The sequence below is a fragment of the Leucoraja erinacea genome, chromosome 4 (assembly GCF_028641065.1).
Source record: "Leucoraja erinacea ecotype New England chromosome 4, Leri_hhj_1, whole genome shotgun sequence".
In the NCBI taxonomy this organism is placed as follows: Eukaryota; Metazoa; Chordata; class Chondrichthyes; order Rajiformes; family Rajidae; genus Leucoraja; species Leucoraja erinaceus.
Window position 1 is genome coordinate 84199739 of NC_073380.1, and position 25457 is coordinate 84225195.

At 43.1% G+C, this 25457-nt stretch overlaps 1 protein-coding gene across 2 annotated transcripts in view; it reads right to left on the reverse strand.

Annotated features, from left to right (window-relative positions):
• Positions 1–20199, reverse strand: part of gask1a (golgi associated kinase 1A) — a 42496-nt gene extending 22297 nt beyond the window's left edge. Inside the window, exons 1-3 of one of the 2 annotated variants that reach the window (XM_055634697.1) lie at positions 19287–20198; positions 13106–14551; positions 1191–1313 (exon numbers count right to left, since the gene is read on the reverse strand). In XM_055634697.1, the coding sequence (XP_055490672.1) occupies positions 1191–1313; positions 13106–14551; positions 19287–19289 (1572 nt within the window). In that variant the 5' untranslated portion in view covers positions 19290–20198. Of the gene's footprint in view, positions 1–1190; positions 1314–13105; positions 14552–19286 lie in introns of both variants that reach the window. The other variant, XM_055634698.1, reaches the window with a different exon arrangement.
• Positions 20200–25457: the final 5258 nt, after the last annotated feature.

Genomic DNA, 25457 nt, shown 5'->3' on the forward strand with positions numbered 1-25457 from the left:
CAACGAACTGGCCTCAACTACCCTCTGTGGCAGAGAATTCCACAGATTCACCACTCTCTGTGTAAAAAATGTTTTTCTCATCTCGGTCCTAAAAGATTTCCCCTTTATCCTTAAACTGTGACCCCTTGTTCTGGACTTCCCCAAAATCGGGAACAATCTTCCTGCATCTAGCCTGTCCAACCCCTTAAGAATTTTGTAAGTTTCTATAAGATCCCCCCTCAATCTTCTGAAGCCTTCTAAAGCCTTGTTGATAGTATTAATTCCTTGGGAGATTACTTACAACAGAGAACCACAAATACGTAGTTACTGTATTTACATAGGTGATCGATTTTTGTTTTCTGACAAGCCATTCTAGTTTGGAGCCTCCAGGTGTAAAGATCATATGAGTCCCTGAACAAACTGGAGCTATGTTTGATTGTGTGGTGCAGCGTCAGGTATGATGCATTGCACTAATTGGCCTACCTGCTGTTACTATCCAGGGTATGATAATGCACAAGCAAGTTGCCAGCAACGGTGAAACACTGCTCAGTAAGAGAAGACGAGGGAATAAATGATGTGCTGGATGGGTTTTCTCATTCATTTTGATTTAGATACTGTTGCTAAGATGTGCTGCGGTGAAATATTTTTGTTTCTGGGTTTAACCACAATCAAATTGAAATCTCTGGCCCATAGTTATGATGTGTCTGACAGTCCCAGAGAATGTGTCTGCATTGCAAGAAGACTTGGTGTGGGCATTTGGCACACAGATACGGCTGAGGCTCCTCCATCTGCCCAACCTTCCCACAGACAGTAGAATCTTTGCAGGCAGTAAAATATTGCTGTGTCGCATTAGGTTGCACTGTATCCAGAGTCAGTTATGTGTTGAAGTCCCATTTGAGATCCAACTCTATGCTGTCTCCCTGAATACTGCACTATTGGAGGTACCAATATCACATGAGCGAAACTGCCCATTCTTTCCCTCTCAGGTGAATGTAAACAATTCAATGGCATTATCTGAGCAGTATGCCATTTCTGTTAGAAAGCTTGCTCCATATAAATTAACAACTGCATTTCCTACAAGTGACTACACTTCCAAAGTGTGTAATTGCCTCTGCAGAGCTTTGGGATATCCTGAAATTACGAAAGATATTATATCCGCGGGTTTTTCATTTTCTGTTGGACCAATCTATAGGTTTCTCTTCCCAACGTACCAGGATATGGACAAGGAGTTGCTCCTTAAGGTTGCTGCATTTCCCATGCAGCAGATCCTCCACACAGGGCTCTGAGATTTCTGGTTTAAAACCGCAACAATTTCGATCCAGGCGATCGTGAACCTGGGGAAACATAACTTAATTATACCCAGGCATTTTCCACATGTCTGCAACATGTTTACTTTAAAAGTACAGTACTATTAAAATGTTTGCCAGGGAAGTTGGCTCTTCACAACTTGCAGATATAGAGATAGTTTAATTTAAACTTCATTATGATACCATCAGCAAGTGTGGACTGTCAGCCAATGTTACTCCAACTTGCCTTTTTGACCACTACATGCAAAATATTTAACTACATAAAAGAAGGGATGTTCCATCAACATCTAGAGGACTCGACACTCAGAGATCTGGATGATGTGCATCAACATATCAAGGCAACTTTGTCTTAATTGTTCTGCAGGTGTATATTATCATCACAGCCAACAAAGCTAAATTGTCTGAAGAACCTGAATCTGGTGTGATGAAGTAGACTATCATTCTTATAACATGACAAGAAGCAAAAAAGGAAGGCTAAATAACGGATAATCATTTTACAGAATACCTCCCCACTATTCATCAGCACCTTGTGCTTCAGTCACTTGTCACTTTAATAATTAACTTTGTTCCCACGCTGACCTCCCTATCATAGGCCTTCTAGATTATTTCAACAAAGCTTGTTATAAGATTGAAGTCCTTCATATTTTAATTGGGGATGTTATGTCATTCTAGACTCAACAGTGAGTTTAACTGTTTCTGATGATCAGCATTCCTACAACATTATTCCAGATTTTTGGTATCCCTATCATATTACTTGTGTAATTTTAGATAATTATTAGATAGATAGATAGATACTTTATTGTCATTCAGACCTTTCAGTGATTAGGTGATAATTTTCCAATGTTCTACAGATTAAGGATCAGTTCCTGTGGACTGGAGGGTAGCTAATGTTATCCCACTCTTTAAGAAATGAGGGGGAGAGAAAACAGGGAATTATAGTCCAGTTAGCCTGACATCGGTGGTGGGGAAGATGCTGGAGTCAATTATAAAAGATGAAATAAAAGCGCGTTTGGATAGCAGTTACAGGATCGGCCCGAGTCAGCATGGATTTACGAAGGGAAAATCATGCTTGACTAATCTTTTGGATTTTTTTGAGGATGTAACCAGGATAATGGACAAGGGAAAGCCAGTGGATGTAGTGTACCTGGACTTTCAGAAAGCCTTTGATAAGGTCCCACATAGGAGATTAGTCAGCAAAATTAGAGCACATGGTATTAGATTAGATTAGAATTAGATTCCTTTATTGTCATTCAGACCTTTTGGTCTGAACAAAATTATGTTGCCTGCAGTCATACACAGAACCAATAAAAACAAAACATACAATAAACACAAATTAAACATCCACCACAGTGAGTTCACCAAGCACATCCTCACTGTGAGGAGGCAAAGTCTTATTCTCCGTCTCTTCCCTCCTTGTTCTCCCTCTGCGTTGAGGCGATCGATCCAGGCCGGAGATGCCGCTCTCCAGTCCAGCGGACCTCCGTGGTGATGACGCCGCTGCCGAAAGCCGGAACGTCGTCTCTGCTCCGAGACGGCCCGCCACAGCATCAGCTCCGGGCCGCCGCCCCCACTCCGGGTCCCGCAGTCGCCGCTCCAGGCCGCCGCCCCAGCTCCAGGTCCCGCAGTCTCCGCTCCGGGCTGCTGCCCCAGCTCCAGCAGCCGCCCCAGCTCCAGGCCGCTGCCCCAGCTCCGGGTCCCGCAATCTCAGCTCCGAGCCCCGCTGCATCAGCTCCAGGCCGTATTGGGGGTAGGGTACTGACATGGATAGAAAATTGGTTGGCAGACAAGAAACAGTAGGGATTAACGGGTCCCTTTTAGAATGGCAATCTATGACTAGTGAGGTACTGCAGGGCTCGGTGCTGGGACCACAGCTATTTACAATATACATAAATGATTTAGATGAAGGGATTAAAAGTAACATTAGCAAATTTGTAGATGACACAAAGCTGGGTGGCAGTGTGAACTGTGAGGAGGATGCTATGAGGATGCAGGATGACTTGGACAGGTTGGGTGTGTGGGCAGATGCAGTTTAATGTGGATAAATGTGAGGTTATCCACTTTGGTGGCAAGAACAGGAAGGCAGATTATTATCTGAATGATGTCAAGTTAGGAACAGGGGAAGTACAACAAAATCTGGGTGTCCTTGTACATCATCACTGAAAGTAAGCAAGCAGGTCCAGCAGGCACTGAATAAAGCTAATGGCATGTTGGCCTTCATAACAAGAGGAGTTGAGTATAGGAGCAAAGAGGTCCTTCTGCAGTTGTACAGGGCCCTTGTGAGACCACACCTGGAGTATTGTGTGCAGTTTTAGTTCCAAATTTGAGGAAGGACATTCTTGCTACTGAGGCAATGCAGCGAATGTTCACGAGATTAATCCCGGGATGGTGGGACTGTAAGATTATGTAAGATTATAAAGGGATTGGACACACTAGAGGCAGGAAACATGTTCCCGATGTTGCGGGAGTGCAGAACCAGGGGCCACAGTTTAAGAATAAGGCCATTTAGAACGGAGATGAGGAAAAACGTTTTCACCCAGATAATCTGTGGAATTCTCTGCCTCAGAAGGCAGCGGAGGCCAATTATCTGGATGCTTTCAAGAGAATTAGACACTCTTAAAGAAAGCGGAGTCAAGGGACATGGGGAGAAGGCAGGAACGGGGTACTGATTGTGGATGATCAGTCATGATCACAGTGAATGGTGGAGCTGGCTCGAAGGGCCGAATGGCCTACTCCTGCACCCCTATTGTCTATTGTCTATTGTAATTCTTCTCCATTTCGCCTCCTCTTAGGTTTTGTTTCCTTACACTGATAACCTCTTTTGTCATTTAACTATGCTGTTTACATCTTTTTTTACAGGTCCTCTTTCAAACAATCTTCCCTCCCCTTATTTCTCTGCATCTCAGAACCTGCTTATCTTGAAGTATTCCCAGTACTAATGAAAAGCCATTGATGCTGCCTGAATTGCAGACGAGTTTCGGGAACATCTGTTGTCATTTCAGATTCTTAGCATCTACAATATTTTGCTTTTAAGCTTTAACATACTTAAATGAAAGGGATATTTTAAAAGGTGAAGTCTTTTGAAATAATATTGCTAATATTACATGGAGGGATTAACTTAATATTATGAGTGAAATCTAAAACTGGGAATGAAGATTAGATATAAGTTGATGCCAGCAGTGCCAAATAAATTCCATAACTCAGTCTTTACAAATATGGGTTGTGGCCATATTCCAAACCAAATCACATTGACTCAGGAATCTGAAAACTGACATCAGTAAAGTATATGTTATGAAGAAACCAAAAGAATTTAATGTGTACTAAGTGTCTAGGCCAGATGGGAAAAATCTAGAATAAGAAGCTCTGTGACCAGGCAGATGTTTTTTAGATCTCTCTCCCCATCCGATCCCCACTTTAAAAATTGCCTTTCCATATCTCCTCTGAAAGAAATTAGTTTGTGCAGTCACTATTCGATTATCCCAACAAATGTTGATGAAATGATTGATATTGAAAATGTCTAATATTTTTTTAATGTGTAAAGTCACCTTAAATAACCTCTTTTTGTCTAGGACACTGTTCTTGGCAAATGTGGTGGGGATACCAGGCTGTGTGGGATGGAAATGTAGATTGATTTAATATATATGCCCTTCGGCCTTATTGTCTGTTAAATAGAGATGCGTCTTCAATCCTATTTCTTGGATTATTTCAAACTCCTCCAGTCGCTCCTCAGTCATTTCCCAATTTGAATCAAATTGAATTACTAGAGGTTTGCTTCAGCTTAATCACCTGAAGCCTGGAATCATCCTGTTCAATCTTCCCCTCAGGGTGGGACCGTTTTGAACTTACATCACGACAATCCACAGATCATTTGGGGCTAGAAAAGGACATAAAGTGCTGGAGAAACTCAGCAGGTCAGGTAGCATCTCTGGAGAACGTGGATAAGTGATCTAAAAATATCTGCCTGATCAAAGTTTAAAGGACTTTCTTACTGGATTTAGATAGAAAAATGGTTCTTCTAAATTTCCTACTGGATTTAGCATTAGATCTTATATATAAGCATAAAGTTGATCCTAAATTCTGGTATTATCTGAAAACTCAAACTACTTCTCTACTTCCTTAATGAACCCCTTCCTAACCTTAAGGATGTTTATTCTATTTCTAATATCTGACCAACCATGGCAGCAAGTAATAGGGAACTGGTTCTTGACAGTCCTCCAAAGGTTTGATTAATCCTGTGTATCTGACACACACCTTTTCAAACACCAGACAAAATCAAAAATATTCTAAAATATTCACAAACCAACATAAAGGTTTTGCATGTTTAATAGTTTCAAAATAGCTCCCCCGTTACAGGAGCTTGATCGCCCCGACGCCGATGGCCCGACCGCCGGCTACGGGAGCCAAGATCGCCCCGTCAACGGAAGGCTCGAGGCCCCCCGACAAAGAATGGAGAACAAAGAATGGAAGAGATTGAACTTTTTGTCGCCTTCCATCACAGTGAGGAATGTGGAGGAGTCACTGTGGTGGATGTTTATGTTAAAATGTATTTTGTGTGCCCTGTTGCTTTTTTATTGGTATGACTGTATGGCAAATGAAATTCCTCGTATGTTGCAAACATACTTGGCTAATAACGTATGATTATGATTATGAAAATAAATTTCTAAAATAACTGATTTTTAGATCCTATCATTAATGAAAATAGATTTCTAAAATAACTGACTTTTAGATAGTATCTTTAATGTAGTAAGGCTCCCAAAGAGTTTCAAAGTGGTGTTACCTAAACAATTTGCACAATGTTGGATAATGTTAGTCAATGGTAGAACGCCCATGTGGCGGAAGAAAAGATTAGATTAGATTAGACTTTATTAATCCCCTTATTCAGGGGAAATTCAGATGTCCTTGCAGCACACTAATAAAAATACAACATAGCATTCATGAAGAAATTCAACACCAAACATAAAACATCCCCCCACAGTGATTCCCACTGTGGGGGAAGGCACAAAGTCCAGTCCCCATCCTCTTGTCCACCCAAAGTCGGGCCTATCGAGGCCTCCACAGTCGCCGCCACGGCGCCCGATGTTCTCGCCGGGTGATGGTATGGCGTCGGAGAACCCCCAGCGGCTTTGGGTGCAAGGAACGGCCTTCCCACCGGAGCCCGCGGCTTCCAAGCCAAACAGACCGCGCCAGACGGTGCTTACACTGGTGATCTCGGCGAGATGTAAGTTCAACGTAGCAGCCGGCCGCTCGCCAGAACCGCAGCCCCCCGATGTTATTATCCGCGGTCCCAGCATACTGGAGTGACCCAGGAAAGGCATCGATTTCTCCGCGACAGCGCTCCAGCGCCGCTCCGCCGCCAAAGCCGATGTTCTGGGCAGGGCCCCTCACGAAAACGTCGCTCCAGGACCCGCTGGTGGGCCGCGAGGACGGGTCGAAGACGCTGCTCGGAGGAAGGCAACCCTTCCGACCAGGTAGGGACTTGGAAAAGCAGTTTCCCCCTTCCCCTCCCACCACCCCCCACACATAAAAGGATTAGACCCCCTGACTGTACACTTAACGTACTAAAAATGGCGGAAAAAAAACGGACAGCTGCAGGACAGGCAGCCGTTCAGGACAGCGCCTCCTCCGGAAAGATATCTAGAGTTCAGGGTAACTAATGGTATGGTTGCAAAAAGTAGACTGATCAAAAGACATGCCAGAATTTACTCTGGATCTAAGCATCCTTCCATCTCACTTCCTCTCAGCTTATAACAATAAATTTCTCTTCCTTTTCATCTCTCATATGTTTATCTGGCTTCCCTCGAAATGGAACTGCTTACCTCATCTTACTGCTTGCAGTAGTGACTGCCACACTGTTACCACTCTTTGGATAAAGAAGTTTCCATTGACTTCCTTGCTGGATTTAAAGGAAGTCTTATATGACCACAAATGGAAGCTATCAAACTGATCTGCAGAGTTTTCAGGGATTGATTAGACGCAGGCTGTTTTATTGACGTACAGAAGCGGAAAAGTCACCAGATGCTTGGATATATAAAATTGATGATAATATTGCTGTAATATTGCCCCTAGCTCAGTTTATCAGCTTTTGAGTGTTTCTACTACCTGAAGCTTGGAATTTCCCAATGCTTTCCTCACTGGCATCCCACCACACACTCTACATAAACTCAAGGTTGTCCAAAATTCTACCCTATTTCTGTGATGAATGAACAGGGCTGTGTGTCAAAATTCTCCTACCTTCAAATTCTTCCAGTTTACGCATCTTGTGTGGACCTGATTTTTATTGTTCCACCTTGGGGCAATTGGACAGAAGAAAACTATCAAATTTATGGCAGGATTTATGTGCTGAATTGAGGGCCTTAACCTTGCCTCGGGTCTCTTTTGCTTGGATTCTCTTTCCAGATAATTAAATTGTGAGAAGCGGTCAATCAGAACTTCTCCTTAAATTGACATTTACACACTTAAAATCAGATACAGGTATGGATGGAGAAATGGCAGATGGATTTAATCTGGGCAAATGTGTGGTGTTGTACTTTGGGAGGTTGAATGTAAGAAGAAACTATACAGTTAATGGTAGGACCCTTAATAACATTGATTTTCAGTGGGATCTTGATGTCAAAGTCCATAGCTCCCTGGAAGTAGCAACGCAAGTAGATAGAATGGTAATGCCCCTGTCCCACTTAGGAAACCTGAATGGAAACCTTTGGAGACTTTGCGCCCCGCCCAAAGTTTCCGTGCGGTTCCCGGTGGTTTTTGTCAGTCTCCCTGCCTGCTTCCACTACCTGCAACCTCCGGCAACCACCTGCAACCTCCGGCAACCACCTGCAACCTCCAGGAACCACACGGAAACCTTGTGTGTGACGCAAAGTCTCCAGAGGTTTCTATTCAGGTTTCCTAAGTGGGACAGGGGCATTAAGAAGACATATGGTATGTTTGTCACCATGGGTCACGGCATTGAGAGTAAGAGTCAGGAAACCATGTAACAGCTTTATAAAACTTTGGAGAGGCTGCATTTGGACTATTGTGTGGAGTTCTGGTGGCTCCATTACAGGCTATGGAGGCTTAGGAGAAAGTGGTTTACCAGGAGAGGTTTACCAGGATGTTGTCTGGATTAGAGCGTGTTAGCTACAAGGAGAGTTTGGACATATTGTCTCCTCTGGAGTGACGGAGGCTGAGGGGAGAACCAATAGTAATTTATAAAATTAAGAGATTAGTCCATCAGAACCTTTTTTTCAGGGTGGAAGTGCCAAATCCTAGCTTTAAAGGTAAGAGGGGGAAATGTTAAAGATGTGCAGGGCAAGCTTCTTTACACAGAGAGTGGTGGGTGCTTGGAATGCATTGCCAGGGATAGCGGTTGAAGTAGATATAATAGAGGCTTTCAGATAGGCAAATGAACATGCAGGAAATAATGTATCTGGATCATATATCTGGATCATGTGCAGGTAGAAGGTATACATTTGATTTTTATATCATGTTCAGCAAAGACATTGTGGGGTGAATGGTCTGTTCCTATGCATTATTGTTCTATATCCTAAAATAAGCGATGAGACCAAATAAATGTGCAATAAAAGGGGTGAATCATATAATTCTTCAATAGAAGTCATCTGTTTTATTATATGTCTTGCAGACTGGAGGGAATCTGACAAGTTGTTAATTGTGGCTAAATGATACCATTCTCTCATCTCGTGCAAGGTTATGGTTAAGTCTTGTCAAGTGGATTTGTGAGTGCAACATCTTGGCGTCTACAATCCCAAGAAAGGACCATTCTGGCAGGGATGTCCTTTCTCAATAGAGATGTTAAAAAGAGACTTGTTCTCCTAATTCAGGTGGACATGCAAGATCTATGCTGAAGAACAATAGGAAAGCTTATCATTAAGGTGGAAAGGGTGCTGAAAAGATTCACAAGGTTGTTACCGGGATTTGAGGGCTTGTTATAAGGAGTCTGGATAAGATTTCATCCCTGGAGCATAGGAGACGATGACGTCCTTGGGTCATGGAATGGAATTGAGCAGAACAAACATGGAATTGGGGAGCACTAGGATGCAGCTGGTAGAGCCGTTGCCTCATAGCACCAGAGACCCTGGTTTAACCCTAACCTCTGGTGCTCTCTGTGTGGAGTTTGCATGTTCTCCATGTGACCACTTAGATTTCCTCTGGTTGCTCCGGTTTCCTCCCACATTCCAAAGATGTGCTGGCCTTCAGTTTAATAGGCCTCCATAAATATCCCCTTGTATGCAAGTAGATGAGAAAGTGAGATCACATGGAACTGGTGTAATTGAATGGTTGGCATGGACCGAGTGGGCCAAAGGGCCTGTTTCCGTGCTGTATCTCTATACTAAACTATGAAAAGGGCTTTTTGTTCCAAACTCATGCCAAACATGATGCCTGTCCATGCTAATGCCATTTGCTTGTATCATTTTTCTCACACAGTGGATGGTGCGTACATGGAACGATCTGCCAGATAAAGTGGTAGAGGCAGCTACAATTCCAATGTTTACAATGCATTTAGACTGGTACAGGGATAGCAAGGTTTAGTGGGACACAGGTCAAATTCAGGCAAATGGGACTATCTTAAGCCGGCATCTTGGTTGGCATGGTCGAGTTGGGCCAAAGGTCCACTTTCCATTCTGTATACCTCTATGACTCCATATATTCTCACATTATCCTGGTCTTTATTCATTCGACGGCATCACTTAAAAATTACTGTCTGTGAGCGCATGCTGTATGCAACTCTCCTCCTATGCTCCCTATATTACAAAGTGACTACACATCACAAGGATTTCTTTGGCTACAAACACATTGGGATGTCTGTCCTGAGGTTGTGAGGGGTATTGTAGAAGTTTTTCCCGTTGTTCCACTGAAATCCTACGAAAGTTGGATTCCATTAACTGTTCCTGACAGCATGTGATGACAAATTAGATCCTACAGGAAGTGCATCCTGACTGTGGGCTCATGCTCACATTGATGTCCAGGAATTGAAGAGGACAGGAAGTATTGGGGTGCCAGTGAATTGATGCAGCTCCCTCTCTAAATTGGGTGGCACAGTGGCAAACCTAATAAAGTCACCGCCATGCAACGCCAGGGGCCTGGGGTCAATCCTGCCCTGAGATGCTGTCTGTCTTGAGTTTGCACATTCCGCATGTGTCGCATTGGTTTCTCCCTGGTTTTCTGGTTTCCTCTCACAGACCAGAGCTATGCGGCTGGGTAGGTTATTTGGTCACTGTAAATCGTCTCTAGTGAGTAGAAAAGTGGTAGAATTTGTGGGTACAAAAAAATGCTGGAGAAACTCAGCGGGTGCAGCAGCATCTATGGAGCGAAGGAAATAGGCAACGTTTCGGGCCAAAACCCTTCTTCAGATTGATAGGGGGTGGCGGGGAGAAGGAAGGAAAAAGGAGGAATTTGAGGTTGGGGAGAATAAAAAATAGGATTAATGCAGGATTATTGCAAGCAGTCAATGGGCCTATTTCCATTGTGTATCTCTCTGTGACTCGGTGAGCAAACATTTGGACGTGAAAATTGTCGTTTGAGAGGGGGAAGTCGCCCCACTCTTCTGTCAGACCCTGTCATGTTCCTTAAGTCTTAAGGTGGAGGACCATTGCAATAGGAGGAAAAGGCAAGTTCTGAGAAGAGGCAATTACTTATCTTTCCAGAAGTAAAAGTACAGTTAACTTTCTGCTGCCTATTCAGAAGGAGCTGGCTCCCCAGGGATCCATGGGGAATAGATTCTGTGGAATATGTAGGCAGTCTGAATCACGACCACAGGCAGCTTGGACAGGAAGTGAATGCTGCACACAAATTCATAAAGATAATGTAGAATTGGAAGAGCACCTTTGCCAAGACAGTGGAGGTGGGAAGCAGCTCGAATTCTCTGATCAAATATTAGGCAAGGGAACTGTGGCAACATGAATAATTAGATAAAAACATTCTCTGTGGGGGAAAAGCATGTGCTTCTCATCATTTGTTGTTTGAACATCAGGTTTATATTTAAGTTATTGGGAAAGTTTGTTTCAATGTTTGGTCACGGTAATTATTGTCTGCTATGTAGAGTCTTGACTAATCAGTAAATTGCTTCCAGGCTAAGGCTTTTATTAATACTACTTAATGAATCCCAGCAATAACACAACAGCTGCATTTTCAGTCTGGCTCTGCGACTTTTTTAGCTCCTAATACCCGTATCAGTCAGCAGTGTCTTTGTGTTGTTATTTGGCAACAGCTACAAAAAAACCTTGTTACTGTGCTTCTCCGTGGTTTATTTATGTATTTGGCATCGTGTTATGTTGGGCTAATATCCAACCAAAGACTGAGTGGAGCAGTGGTGGTAAACCTGGAGAAATGAGTTGGCAGTGCTGGCACTACCAACTTCCAACGGGCAAGCTATCATTTCATTCTGAGGTACACAAAAATGCTGGAGAAACTCAGCGGGTGCAGCAGCATCTATGGAGTGAAGGAAATAGGCAACGTTTCGGGCCGAAACCCTTCTTCAGACTGATGGGGGGGGTGGCAGGGAGAAGAAAGGAAAAAGGAGGAGGAGGGGGGGCCCGAGGGCTGAGGGATGGGAGGAGACAGCCCGAGGGCTGAGGAAGGGGAGGAGACAGCAAGGGCTGACAAAATTGGGAGAATTCAATGTTCATGCCCGCAGGATGCAGACTCCCCAAGCGGAATATGAGGTGCTGTTCCTCCAATTTCTGGTGTTGCTCACTCTGGCCATGGAGGAGACCCTGGACAGAGAGGTCGGATGGGGAATGGGAGGGGGAGTTGACCGGGTGGTCAGGTTGGTTATTGCGGACCGGGCGGAGGTGTTCGGAGAAACGATAGCCCAGCCTCCGCTATCATTTCATTCTGCCTTCTTCAATACATAAGTCTTGGACCAAAGAGTCTGTTCCTGCGCTGGATTGTGTTCTGGCTCACCAATGTTCTTAATCTGCTGTCTTTAGCTGGTTAGCCCACATATGATGCCAGATCCAACAAAACGGTTGACTAATTTCAGGAATAATTAGGGATGGACTATAAACATGAGCCGTGCTAACGCTGTTCATGTTTCATGAATATGTGGCAATGTGCACGACACATTTGTTTTAAAACAGCTTATTTTCTGCATGTGTAAGAGTTAATGCAAATGCATGATGACATATGTCTGAAATATATTGTCGAGTATTAATGAGTTTGTGTCAGAGTAGTTTACACCCCAGCGGTATGAACATTGACTTCTCCAATTTCAGGTAGTCCTTGCTTTCTCCATCCTTCCCCTCTCCTCCCAGCTCTCCCACAGCCCACTGTCTCCGCCTCTTCCTTTCTTCTTCCCGCCCTCTCCCCCCACCCCCACAACAGTCTGAAGAAAGGTCTTGACCCGAAACATCACCTATTCCTTTGCTCCATAGATGCTGCCTCACCCGCTGAGTTTCTCCAGCATTTTTGTCTACCTTCAATTTTTCCAGCATCTGCAATTCTTTCTTAAACCTTCCTGTATGATGCAATTTTCATGCCTAATTTGTACTCCCTTCAACCGAATGTAATCAGTGCTCTATTGTGTTTCTTGATGTTAAATGTCCTTCATGAGTACAAGCTGTTATCATCCTCACTAGGCTTGTAGGTGGCATAGCCTAACTGCAGACATCATGGTGAACATTGTAGAGTGCAGACCAGTGGTGGGATGTAATAACAACAAGATTCTCCAAGTGAGGATCACCAGCCAGGTCATGACTAGAATCCAATATGTTCTCCTGGAAATGTAAGAATCGCCATCATCAAAAAAATATTACCTCCCTGGATGTGTAAGTTTCTTAAAGAAATGTGGAAAAATTAGCTTCACCCATAAAACCAGACCTTACCTGCAAGAGGAAATCAAAGAGAGCTAGCCTGCCCCACTCAGACCTTTTCACACCGAGGCAGGGCACAGCGTGGTTTCCATGAGACTTGTTAGTGTCGCATCCCTGTCGCAGCATTGCCTGGTACTGAGACCAGCTCAGTACAAATGAATTTTGGTCATTGTTGGGATCGTCCATGTGTTGAATGTCTGCATCCCACCAAACAACCGGCCTAACAACTCCATTTGTGAACTTGTACGGCAGCAGATCATCACGAAATGTTCTGGCTACAACAGGGAGACTCCGGTTTAGACCCAGCACCCTGTCCAGATGGAAAGCTATGATTTCATTGAGGTCACTAGGTCGTTTTATCAGACCACACATCCCTTGTTGACAACACTCCATGATGCCATCAATGGGGGATTGAAGGCCGAGGCAAACTTTCATTACTTGTCCGTGTCCTGGTATCCTCGCCTTTGCAATCACTGAACCATTAGTCAACAGTTTTATCTTCTCAACATCATTCGAATCAAACCAGTGAGCAGAATCCTTATGGAGCCTACCACTCCTTCCTGCATTGGAAATTGGTAAGCTGGTTCCAACACTGTTATGGAACTTGAGCTCAGATACCCATCGGTTCATCAATGAAGCACTGTCTCTCTCACTTTTCCCATTGTTTTGCAAGGAAAAATCCGACTTCATCATCTTTTCACTGCGAAGGGCTTTGTATTCATTCTCTCTAATTATTTGAGTAAGCTTTCCATCATTTTGAGAAAATTTAAACCATGCAAAAGTCTTTTTAGTATCATTGGTGGACTGAATATCTGTACTGCATTGAATTTGTGGAAAGTGTGCCTTCTTTATAATGGTCATATAATTCAAAGTAGAAGATACCTTGGACAGATGCTCAGGATCTTGAGAGTCTGCTGTGGTCTCTTTAGACTTAGAAACTTGTAAATTGCCATTTTCAACCAAGGATTGAAAGCGTATGGTGGGAATCCTTGAGGAGTCTTCAGCCTTGTTGACTTTCTGCCTCCAGCTTCTCCGAACCATAGGCAGCATCATCTTTCTACTTTTCAGCCTTTCTCTCAGAAGCTTTCTTCTATCTTCCGATATGCTGGCTGCTTCAGGCATTTCCCTGTTGCCCTTCTCTTGAGTTGGTTCTGCGAGATTGTGTGGCATATCACTGGACTGCCATCTTTTTAGTTGTCTTTTTTCCATTGGCAGTAGTTTGTCATGTCTGTAGAAGCTATTTGTTTGCTTGGGGATGGAGCCAGTGTTTCTCCACAGTCTTTTCTGAGTCAATTTTCCATATAACTGGCTGGATGCTTGATAATCAAGCCCAGATACGCTGTCATCGAAATGAAATGAAGGGAAAATGTTTATTGCCGCCATGGATAGGGCAGTAAAGAAACAACAAGCAACCACTGGTTTCATCCTTAACTTTCTCTTCAATGAAAATCTGGATACCTTTACGGAGAGACAACAAATACAATAATTCAGCCAAATGTGGATCACTGCTTCACAAAAATCCCATTCCACATTACCACAAGCCAGTGAATAGGATTGCCGGAAAATGCATTGCTTTGAAATATTGGGTTTAACTAGTTTTCTCTGTCTTCTTATTTTAACTTGGTTTAAAGGTACAGCATGGATACAGGCCCTTTGATCCACCAAGTCAATGCCATCCATCCATCACCTACTCTTGACCTGATATCTCCAGGACTTCTGTTTATATTTCTAATTTTCAGCATCTGCAGTATTTTATCTATAAATTCTATGTCGACCATGTTGCCTAACTGACCTAGTCCCCATTTGCCCACACTGGGCCCATATCCCTTCAAACCTTTGCTATACATATTCCTGTCGTATTTTTTAAATTGTACCCCCTATCGAATTTCTCTGGCAACTCGTTCCATATCCACACCATCATCTATGCGAAAAAGTCATTTCCTAGTTCCTTTTTAAATCTTTCCCCTCTCATCTTAAGTCTATGGCCTCCAGTTTTGCCGTTTAATGATGTCCTTTTTAAAGCAGGGTGACTCAGAGCTATACACAGTATTCCAAATGTGTCTTACCAATGTCTGGTACAACTGTCTCAACTCTGGTACTCAATATCGTGACTGATGATCGCAAGCTAGCCATACAACTTCCTCACCATCATGTCTATCTATCTGTGTCTTCACTTTCATGGAACTATGTACTTGCACCCCTAGATCTCTGCTCTACATCACTCACTTGGGGCCTACCATTTACTTTGTAAGTCCTTCCCCAGTTTGTCTTCCGATATGCAACACCTTGCACTTATCTGAATTAAACTCCATCTACCGATCATTTGCCTAGTTATCAAGGTTCCATTGTATTCTTTGATAACCTTCTTCACTCCACTATACCATCAATTTTAGCTTACTAACCATACCATCTACATCCACATACAAGCTGTTTTATAATGAACAACAGTGAACCCAAAATGGATCCCTGTGGCACAACATTCATTGCAGACATCCAGTCTAAAAAAATCAATCCTCTGTCTCTTACTATCAAGCCCATGTTTTATAGTATTGGCTAGCTGGCCTTGGATCCCACGTGATCTAACCTTCCAGACTGGCTTGCCATGTGGTATCTTCTCAGAGGCCTTGCTAAAGTCCATGTAGACATTGTCTACCACACCGCGTTCTTGGTCTCCTCTTCAAAAAACAAATTGGTGAGATCTATTTTTCATGCACAAAGCCATGGTGATGAGTCCTAAACTCCTTTGTACTTTCCTCATGGCATCAAGCATAACCACCCTGAGTTCCATAGTATCCATATCTCTCTCCATGGTAAATATAGATGAGAAATATTCATTTAACACCTCATCCATCTGCTGGGGCTCTACACATAGATAACCTCTTTGATCTTTAAGGGGCTCAATTCTCTCTGTAGTTACTCTTTGGCCTTTAATATACTGTGGAATCGCTGGATTTTCTTTGACCTTATTTGACAAAGCTAATTCTTGTCCTTTTTTGCCCTCCTGGTTTCTCTCCTGTGTACCCCTACACCCTTATACTCCACAAAGGATTACCTTGATTCCAGCTGCCTGTACCTGATATACTGTATGCCCTCTTTTTCTTGGCCAGAGTCTCAATATCTCTTGTCATCCAGGGTTCCGTGTTCCTGTCAGCCTTGGCATCAGTTTGAAGAAGGGTCGTGAATTGAAACGTTGTCTATCCATTGCCTCCACAGATGATGCCTGACCTGCTGAGTTACTGCAGCACTTTCTCATAGCATCATTGAGCAAAGAAAAAGGCCTTTTGGTCACATGCCGACCAAGATGCCCCATTCCCACCTGCCTGCGTTTGGCCTATAACCCTCTAAATATTTCCAATCCAAGTACCTGTCCAAAAGTCTTTGTGTTTTGTTCATGATTCCAGCATCTGCAGTTCCTTATGTCTCCGCTACCTAATATGCTGGTCTTGAACACTCCTTATTTCAAGGCCTCCCATTTGCCAGACAACCCTTAACCAGCAAACAGCCTTCCCCAACCAACTTTTGAAGGTTCCTGTAATTCCATCAGAATTGGCCTTCCCCCATCATAGCACTTAATGTTTTGAACATCCAAATTATTTAAAAATGATTTAAAATAGAATTATGATCGCTGGTCTCAAAGTGCTTACCGATTAACACTTTAGTCACCTGCCCTGCAGTTTTAGCTCTCTACTAGAAGGGCATCTACATATTGATTGAAAATACATTCTGAACACTTGATGGCTGGTATGGGCACAGTGGGGAAAAGGGCCTGTTTCTGTGTTCTAACACACTGGTATGTGAGAGGCTGCAGAGTGTAGTCGATTCAGCCTGGTCCATCACATGCCCAGCCCTTTCCTCCATCAGGTTCAGGTTCAGCTACTTTCCAACATGAACCTGCGCCAACCGTAATCCTCAACAACAGAACACTACTATCCAACTCTTGCACTACTGTGTACTTTTTAATTTCTTCTGTGTTTTTTGTTTTTTTAAACTCTGTTTTTGCACCTATGTCTTGTTTTCTGCAGTCTTATTTCCTTTAGAAATTTTAAGTGTACTTTCTCCATATTTATTTTTTGTCCCTCTGAGTCTATATGCCTGTGATGTTGCTGAAAGCAAGATATTTCATTACACCTGTATCTCTCTGTACTTGCGCATATGACAATAAACCAAGTTGACGTGACTTGATTTCATGTTCAAGAAGGAACTGCAGATGCTGGAAAATCGAAGGTACACAAAAATGCTGGAGAAACTCAGCGGGTCCAGCAGCATCTATGGAGCGAAGGGAATAAGCAACGTTTCGGGCCGAAACCCTTCTTCAGACTGATAGGGGGTGGCGGGGAGAAGGAAGGAAAAAGGAGGAGGAGGAGCCCGAGGGCTGAGGAATGGGGGGAGACAGCCCGAGGGCTGAGGAAGGGGAGGAGACAGCAAGGGCTGACAAAATTGGGAGAATTCAATGTTCATGCCCCCAGGATGCAGACTCCCCAAGCGGAATATGAGGTGCTGTTCCTCCAATTTCCGGTGTTGCTCACTCTGGCCATGGAGGAGACCCAGGACAGAGAGGTCGGATATGGAGTGGGAGGGGGAGTTGAAGTGCTGAGCCACCGGGAGGTCAGGTAGGTTCTTGTGGACAAGGCGGAGGTGTTCGGCAAGAACCTACCTGACCTCCCGGTGGCTCAGCACTTCAACTACCCCTCCCATTCCCCATGTCTTGTCTACAAAGTTTGCAATGAGCTGAGCTTAGTGAAGGATAGAAAACAGGAGGCTGACTAGAAGCTTTGAAATAATGACACCTGAAACCAATAATGACATTGATTAGGGTTACAATGGTTGATGGGTTGAGGCTGGGTGGAGATTCAAAGTTGTGCACGTGGAACTAGGCTACCTTTCTATGGGAGAGCATTGTTGGGATCAAATAAATTGCAAGCAGTATTGTTCAGACTGAGGCAAGGTATGGGGGAAAAGGTATAAAACAGTGATGGGTGATATGGAAATTAATTCAGGTGGGGTGCATCTTTTCAATATTTAACTGGAGATAAACATCGTCAATACATGGCTGAATATTAGATGAGTGTTCCCACAAAGTAGAAACAATGAAAGTGTTAATGGAGGAGCATCGAGGTAGAGATGGCATCATTGGTATAAATGGAAGCTTACTCCATGTTTGTAGATGATGTTGCTGATTGTTATGACGGAACAAAGAAGATGAAGGATAAATCATTGGAAACATGGAGGCAAAGAGTATTATGTTAATGTTTGCATCATTGTGTAGTCTCTCTGATGAAGCACCACTTACTCAAAACAAACTGAAGTTCCAAACTAGATTAAATGCTCAAACCCAGGATTGGAGCCTGAACCCAAAACTGTTCTGATGAAGGGTCTTCAGATTAAACCATGAACCCCATTTCTCTTTGTATTAATACTCCATGACCTCTTGATTATTTCCAGCATTTTCTGTTTTTTATCTTGACCCAAAACTCTTTTCTGCCCAGGCACGAGTATTTGTCCTGAGGCAAAATGATGTTTCAGTTTTGATTCATGCACCAAGTGTTAAGTCATGTTAACACTTGTAAGAGTGCCAGATGTCATCCAGTGACAGCACTCTTGCCTGAGTCAGAAGCTTGTGGGTTCAATTCCCAACCAAGAAATATGTGGCATTTCAATGTAGCACTGAGGGAGCCCTGAACTCTTGGAGGTGCTGCTTTCTGATGAGATATTAAACCAAGTAAAGCCTCCATCTGCTCTTTCAGGTGAATGTAAACAATTCCATAACAGTAACAAAGAAGAACAGGGAAGCTAGTTTCAATTTCTGGCAAATATTTATCCTTTAAATAAGGCTATTTTTATTTGCAAATTGATACCAGATTTGCAGCAGTTTCATTTCAAAGATATGTCACTGGCTGCTTTGAATGTCCTTCAATTACAGAAGGCAGTATATTAATGCAACTTTTTATTTCATAGCACATCTAACTTTAACTTTGCGACGTGATTTTAACATTCACTGTCCACATGCTGGGGCTTGGGATGATAGTCCAGGGTCGGATTTCAGAGAATCCAGCCAAGGACTATGCACTGTATATCTCTACCTCAATTCACAGAAATATTTTTTCCTTGGATAAATAGAGCCGTCCGTTTTTGTATTTAGAAAAATAAATGAGAAATAAATCGCCTTAATACTGTAAGAGTAATGAAATCATACCATTTCTCCTCAGGAATTACAATTCTCTGAAATATATCTTCTGCATTCGTGTTAAAAGTCCTTCAACACCGTATCTTCTATCCATCCATTCATGAGGTGCCCTAAGCAGGGGTTTACTGCTTTTTTCCTCCTGTGTGCAGCAGTAGCATTTTAATAAGAAACTTGAGCTATTTTACACTGAGCCAGTTATTTTTGGTATCAGTGTTTTGGCATCACAGATCCTTCTGTGCAACTTTTCACTTTTTTTTAAGTTAGAGCAGGTATTCTCCTTTTCTATCTCAACAGGAATAATTCAATACAAACTATTTCTTCAGTTGCTTCAGCTGCAATTTACTTCTGAAGAGCAGCAGTGGATGATGAAAAGCTCCTAGGTTTTCATAAAACTCCACTATTCCTGGAAGCTGTTTAATAAACATCACTTGCTTTTCACATCTACAATGAAAGGAGCCAGCAGAAAGATGGTTAAAACTATCCATCTATCCCCTCCCCTTTTAGGGAGGCCCGATTATATGCAGAAGATCATTTCAAAGTAAAAGTTGTATTTCCATGTAAAGGTCTCCTGCCATAAGAAATATATTGCTAATTTTCAACAGGAAGTCAAAGTATTTAATGTTCAAGTAGAAAAATAATCCCAACTATTGTTCAGATTGGGCTAGAAATTAAACCAGGTTGATTTTGGGGTGTTTGGTGGGTTAAGAGTATACACTTCACAGACTGAAATGATGAGGATTGAAACTCTCCACATCACGCTATCGTTTCAATATGGAGACATAAGAGACTGCAGATGCTGGAATCTAAAGCAAGTAACAAACTGCTGGAGGAATTCAACAGGCCAGGCAGCATCTGTGTAGGGATCAGTCATGACCCCAACAATTGAATGGCCTTTTACCTACACAGATGGTGCCTGACCCACTCAATTCTTCCAGCAGTTTGTTTCTGCTATCATTTTAATATCCCTAGAGAAGCATCAAGAGACCTCCAACCCTTTAACACAATACACAAAGTATCCAAAGACTGCTTCAGTGTACACAGACAATACCTCTCCTTTGCCCTTTCCCAATTCAATAATGACAGACTTGTGGGCTGCCACGTGGTCTGAGCAGCACATGAAAAATAGTCAAATTCTGGCCAGTTACATGTTTATGAACACATGAGAGTTTATGAACTCATGAATATTTAAATATTGTAACTTATAAATAACCCAGAATACTAGCCCGAGTTCATTGAAACCACTACTAAGCCACAAACAATTCTCAGTCAAATGTGTTAAACAGATGACACTATGATGATCGATCCTTTGTACTTACAAGCAGCAGCTTCTGTGATAGCGGAAAATAAAACTGGAGTAAGCATTATTTGTGAAAGAAGGATCATGGTAGTGTTGTTTAGTTTAGTTTAGTTTAGAGATACAATGCGGAAACAGGCCCTTTGGCCTACCGAGTCCGCACCGACCAGCGATCCCCACACATTAGAACACTATGCTACACACACTAGGGTCAATCTACACTCCTATAGAAACAAGCCAATTAACCTACAAACGTGGACGTCTTTGGAGTGTGGGAGGAAACCGAAGATCTCGGAGAAAACCCACGCGGTCATGGGGAGAACGTACAAACTTCTACAGAGTCCTCCGATTCCAACACCCGTAGTTGGAATCGAACCTGGGGCTCCGGTGCTGCAAGTGCTGTAATTCCCGCAACAACTCTACTGCTGCACCACCGTGCCGCCCATAGGCCTCCATAGGTCTCGAATGAAATCTTAAGGCATTGTTTATTCATTTCTGTACCACTTAAATAATTCAGATAAAGGAAGGTATTTGTTAAGAGATTTGCAGTCAGCTGAAATAAAGGGATAAACTCTTCTTCAAAATTAGAACAAGAAATTGGTAATATTGCTGAATGAAATTCTGAAGCGAATCATTTCCTAGGATGCTGTTTCTGATTATGCAGCATATCTTCCACTCAAATAGATCTGAGTTGATCCGGTCTGGCTCTGGGTAACCATTTCCTTTGTAAAATATTTTTGAGAATATTGAAGTTGGAAAAGGCCATTTGGCCTCAAGCATAATTCACTATTCCCGCTCTTAGGAATTAGAAGGACATTTCTCCCTCTCCAGTTCTGTGGGTTCTGAGATGGGTTTAGTTTAGGGAAACAGGCCCTTCCAGTTTGTGACGACCAGCGATCCCCTTGCACTAACACTATCCTACACACTAGGAACAATTTACAATTTTGGGTTAATTGTGTTAATATAAATGATACAGTAAGGCAGGGTTAGTGATGCTAACCTATATATGATTGGTTGCATGCATAAACCAATCTACACAAATAATTTCTGATGATACCGTATCTGATAATGTAACAGTCCACTTCCAACAATATCCAGTCTGGCTCTGTTGTTTCATTTCCTTTGCAAAATCCTTTAGAGAATATAGAGAGCATGGGAAATAGACACAAAATGCTGGCGTAACTCAGCGGAACAGGCAACATCTCTGGAGAAATAGAATGGGTGATGTTTCGGGTCGAGACCCTTCTTCACCCATTCCTTCTCTCCAGAGATGCTGCCTGTCCTCCAGCATTTTATGTCTATCTTTGATTTACCAGCATCTGCAGTTCTTTCCTCAACATAGAGAGCATGGGTTTCCTTTGGGTGCTCCGATTTTCTCCCACATCCCAAAGACGTGCGGGTTTGTGGATAAATCAGCCTCTGTAAAATTACCTCTAATGTGTTGATCGTGGATGCGAAAGTACGATAACATAGAACTAGTGTGAATGGGGATCAATGGTCAATGTGGATGGGGTTGGACAGGCTAGATGCAGGAAGATTGTTCCCGATGTTGGGGAAGTCCAGAACAAGGGGTCACAGTTTAAGGATAAAGGGGAAATCTTTTAGGACTGAGATGAGAAAACCATTTTTTACACAGAGAGTGGTGAATCTCTGGAATTCTCTGTCACATAATGTAGTTGAGGCCAGTTCATTGGCTATATTTAAGAGGGAGTTAGATGTGGCCCATGTGGCTAAAGGGATCAGGGGGTATGGAGAGAAAGCAGGTACAGGATACTGAGTTGGATGATCAGCCATGGTCATATCGAATGGCGGTGCAGGCTCGAAGGGCCGAATGGCCTACTCCTGCACCTATTTTCTATGTTTCTATGTTTCTATGATTCGGTGGGCCAAAGGGCCTGTTTCCATGCTGTATCTATAAACCAAAATAAAGAAACAGGACTATTTCTCTGATGCACTATTCAATAAGAACATGACTGATGTACGATTTGTCTCGTATATCACAAAATACTCCTTCACAAAATACTGATTATAACATTGGGGGCACTAGTTTCACTATTCCGGTTTACCACGTAAAACATAACCTAGAACTCAGAGCATGATAAATTATTGTATCATTATGTTATTTGTCTTAAATGTTATTGTCACAAAAATGATCTATACATTTTCTGTCATTTAAGTCCTTTGAAGCCTTCAAACATTTAGATATTTTGTTACATGAGACACCATGCTTTACGATGCCTTTTGAAATAATTTTGAACGTTTACACCAGTTTGCATCTACGCTATCAAGCTTTGTAAGGATTTTATATATTTAAATAACATTATCTAATTTTCTTCTAAAATCTTGCAAGGATAGGCCTTTGCTGCCTCAGCAACGCTACCAGCATAATCAAGGATGAGTCCCACCCCTGTCACCTCCCCTTCTCCCCTCTCACATCAAGAGTCAAGAGTCAAGAGTCAAGAGTCAATTTAATTGTCATTTGGACCCCTAGAGGTCCAAACGAAATGCCGTTTCTGCAGAACATTACAGACAAATGTGAAACATATGCACACATCGAGACATAGCTGTGAGGGAGTTCTCTTCTCCAGCAGAGTTAAAGTCAAAGCAGAACCCTGGCGATGGCGATTGTCCCGCGGTCCATTGAAGCCACGCCGGGTGGTGCGAGGTCGCACACCGGGTAATGGTGTTGGAGCCCCGATGTAATAATCGCAAAGTCCCGCGGCCATTCCAGCCGCGCGGGGCGGTGTAGTGAGGCCCCGCTCCAGTAGCTCTTCAACCCCGCAACACGGGCAGGAGAATTCTCCGTTGCAGGAGTCCCGAAAAGCGGTCTCTCTCCAGGGATCTGCGGGCTCCCGGCGCCGCTGTCCGCAGACCCGCAGCAGCAGCCTCCGACTCAGCAGCGGCATCGGCAGCAGCAGCAGCAGCAGCAGCAGCGGCAGCAGCAGCAGCAGCGCTCCTCCACCGCTCCAACCGCTCCGGACTCGGCCAGCCCAGCGACGGCGACGGTGAGTAGCACCAGAGTCCTCGGCTTCTTCCTGTTGGAGGCCGCTTTGTTGCGGCCCCAAAAACGGAAACCACTGAAAAAGGTCTGGTCTCCAGTGCAGGGAGAGATTTAAAAAGTTTCGCAGACCCCACCCCACCCCCCCACACACACACACCAACAAAAATTAACAAAAAACTACATTAAAACACAGACAGAAAATAATAAAAACGCGGACAGACTGCAGAGGCCGCTGCTGGCCAGAGCCGCGCCGCCTACCGGAAGCAGGAGGTACATCAAGCAGGAGGTACAGAAGTGTGAAAATGCACACCTCGAGATTCAGGGAGTTTCTTTCTAGCTGTTATCAGGCAACAGAACCATCCTATCATCAACTGTTTGTTAGTATTTGAGCCATGAGGATGTATAGAATTGAAGTGTTCTAGCCAGCTATGCCATTGGTCAGAACTGCATTCAATCAACTTGACTAAGGTATGAGGTCACCGAACCTCTTGATGAATTGCATTCAAACTCATAGGGTTTTGATTTCCATTGCTGCTGCCTTCCAATAGTATTTGGTTGTTCGCATGTGAACACAACACATGTCCTACTTTATACCTTTTCCATTAAAGCCTTCACTGCAGTGTCTCAAATCCTTGGTGCCTACTCTCTCCCATATTATTCAACTTTAAGTATCTTGTTTTCATATTTTACATTTTCTTGTGACATAGAAGTGGACTGCACTTGGAGTATTGTGTTCAGTTTTGGTCACTCTGCAGTAGGAAAGATGCCATTAAGCTGGAAAGAGTGCAGAGAAGATTTACGAGGATATTGGCACAACTCAAGGCGTTGAGCTATAGGTTGAGGATGGGCAGGCAAGGACTTTATTTCTTGGATAGCAGGAGGCTGAGGAATGATCTTCTAGAGATGTATAAAATCATGAGGGGAATAGATAGGGTGAATATACAGAATATTTTTCCCAGGGCAGGGGAATCAAGAATTTGAGGGTATATGTATAATGTGAGATGTGCAAGCATTAGACTTGTTTGGAAGCTGATACTTTTGGTCAAAGGGTTGCACCCAACCACACCCCAAACGGTGGTAGATTAATGGGCAATTAGCCTGCTTTAATTATGCTATTTAATGGATAGACGTTGCCAAGAACTCACTGAAAAATGCAAAAATACTAAGAAATGCTCAGCAGATTGAGCAGCATGGAAAGAGAAACAAGGTTAATATTTCAGATCAACAACTTGTCATCAGAACTGATGAAATAATCACCTGTGTAATGCATATTTCAAATATCTTTGTCTATGCAACACAAGGGCGCAGTGATAGAATTGCTGCCTATAGCACCAGAGACCTGGGTTCGATCCTGACGGCAGGTGCTACCAATACTGAGTTTGTACGCTCTCCCCGTGACTACATGGGTTTTCTCCAGCTACTCCGATTTCCTCCAACACTCCAAAGATGTACAGGTTTGCAGGTTAGACCAAAATACAGAAGGAACTGTAGAGGCTGGTTTACACCAAAGATGCTGGAGTAATTCAATGGGTCAGGCAGCATCTCTGGGGAAGAGGATTAGGTGACATTTCAGGTCGAGACATTTCTTCAGACCAAAAATTGTAAATTGTCCGTAGTGTGAAGGATAGTGCTAGTATACGGGATGATCGCTGCTTGGCGTGGACTCATTGGGCTGGAGGGCCTGTTTCTACACTGTATCTCTAAAGTTTAAAGTCTATGCCTTACTAATGGGTTAAATGTTGCCCATATTCGGTTAACGACATGTTTCAGACTGAATGATGAAGTCTGCAAACAGTTGTCAGTGACCTCTGGCAAAGCTGAAACACTGGATCAGAATAAATAAAAAATGCATCTGGTAAATGTTCATATTGGAATTTATTGCCGG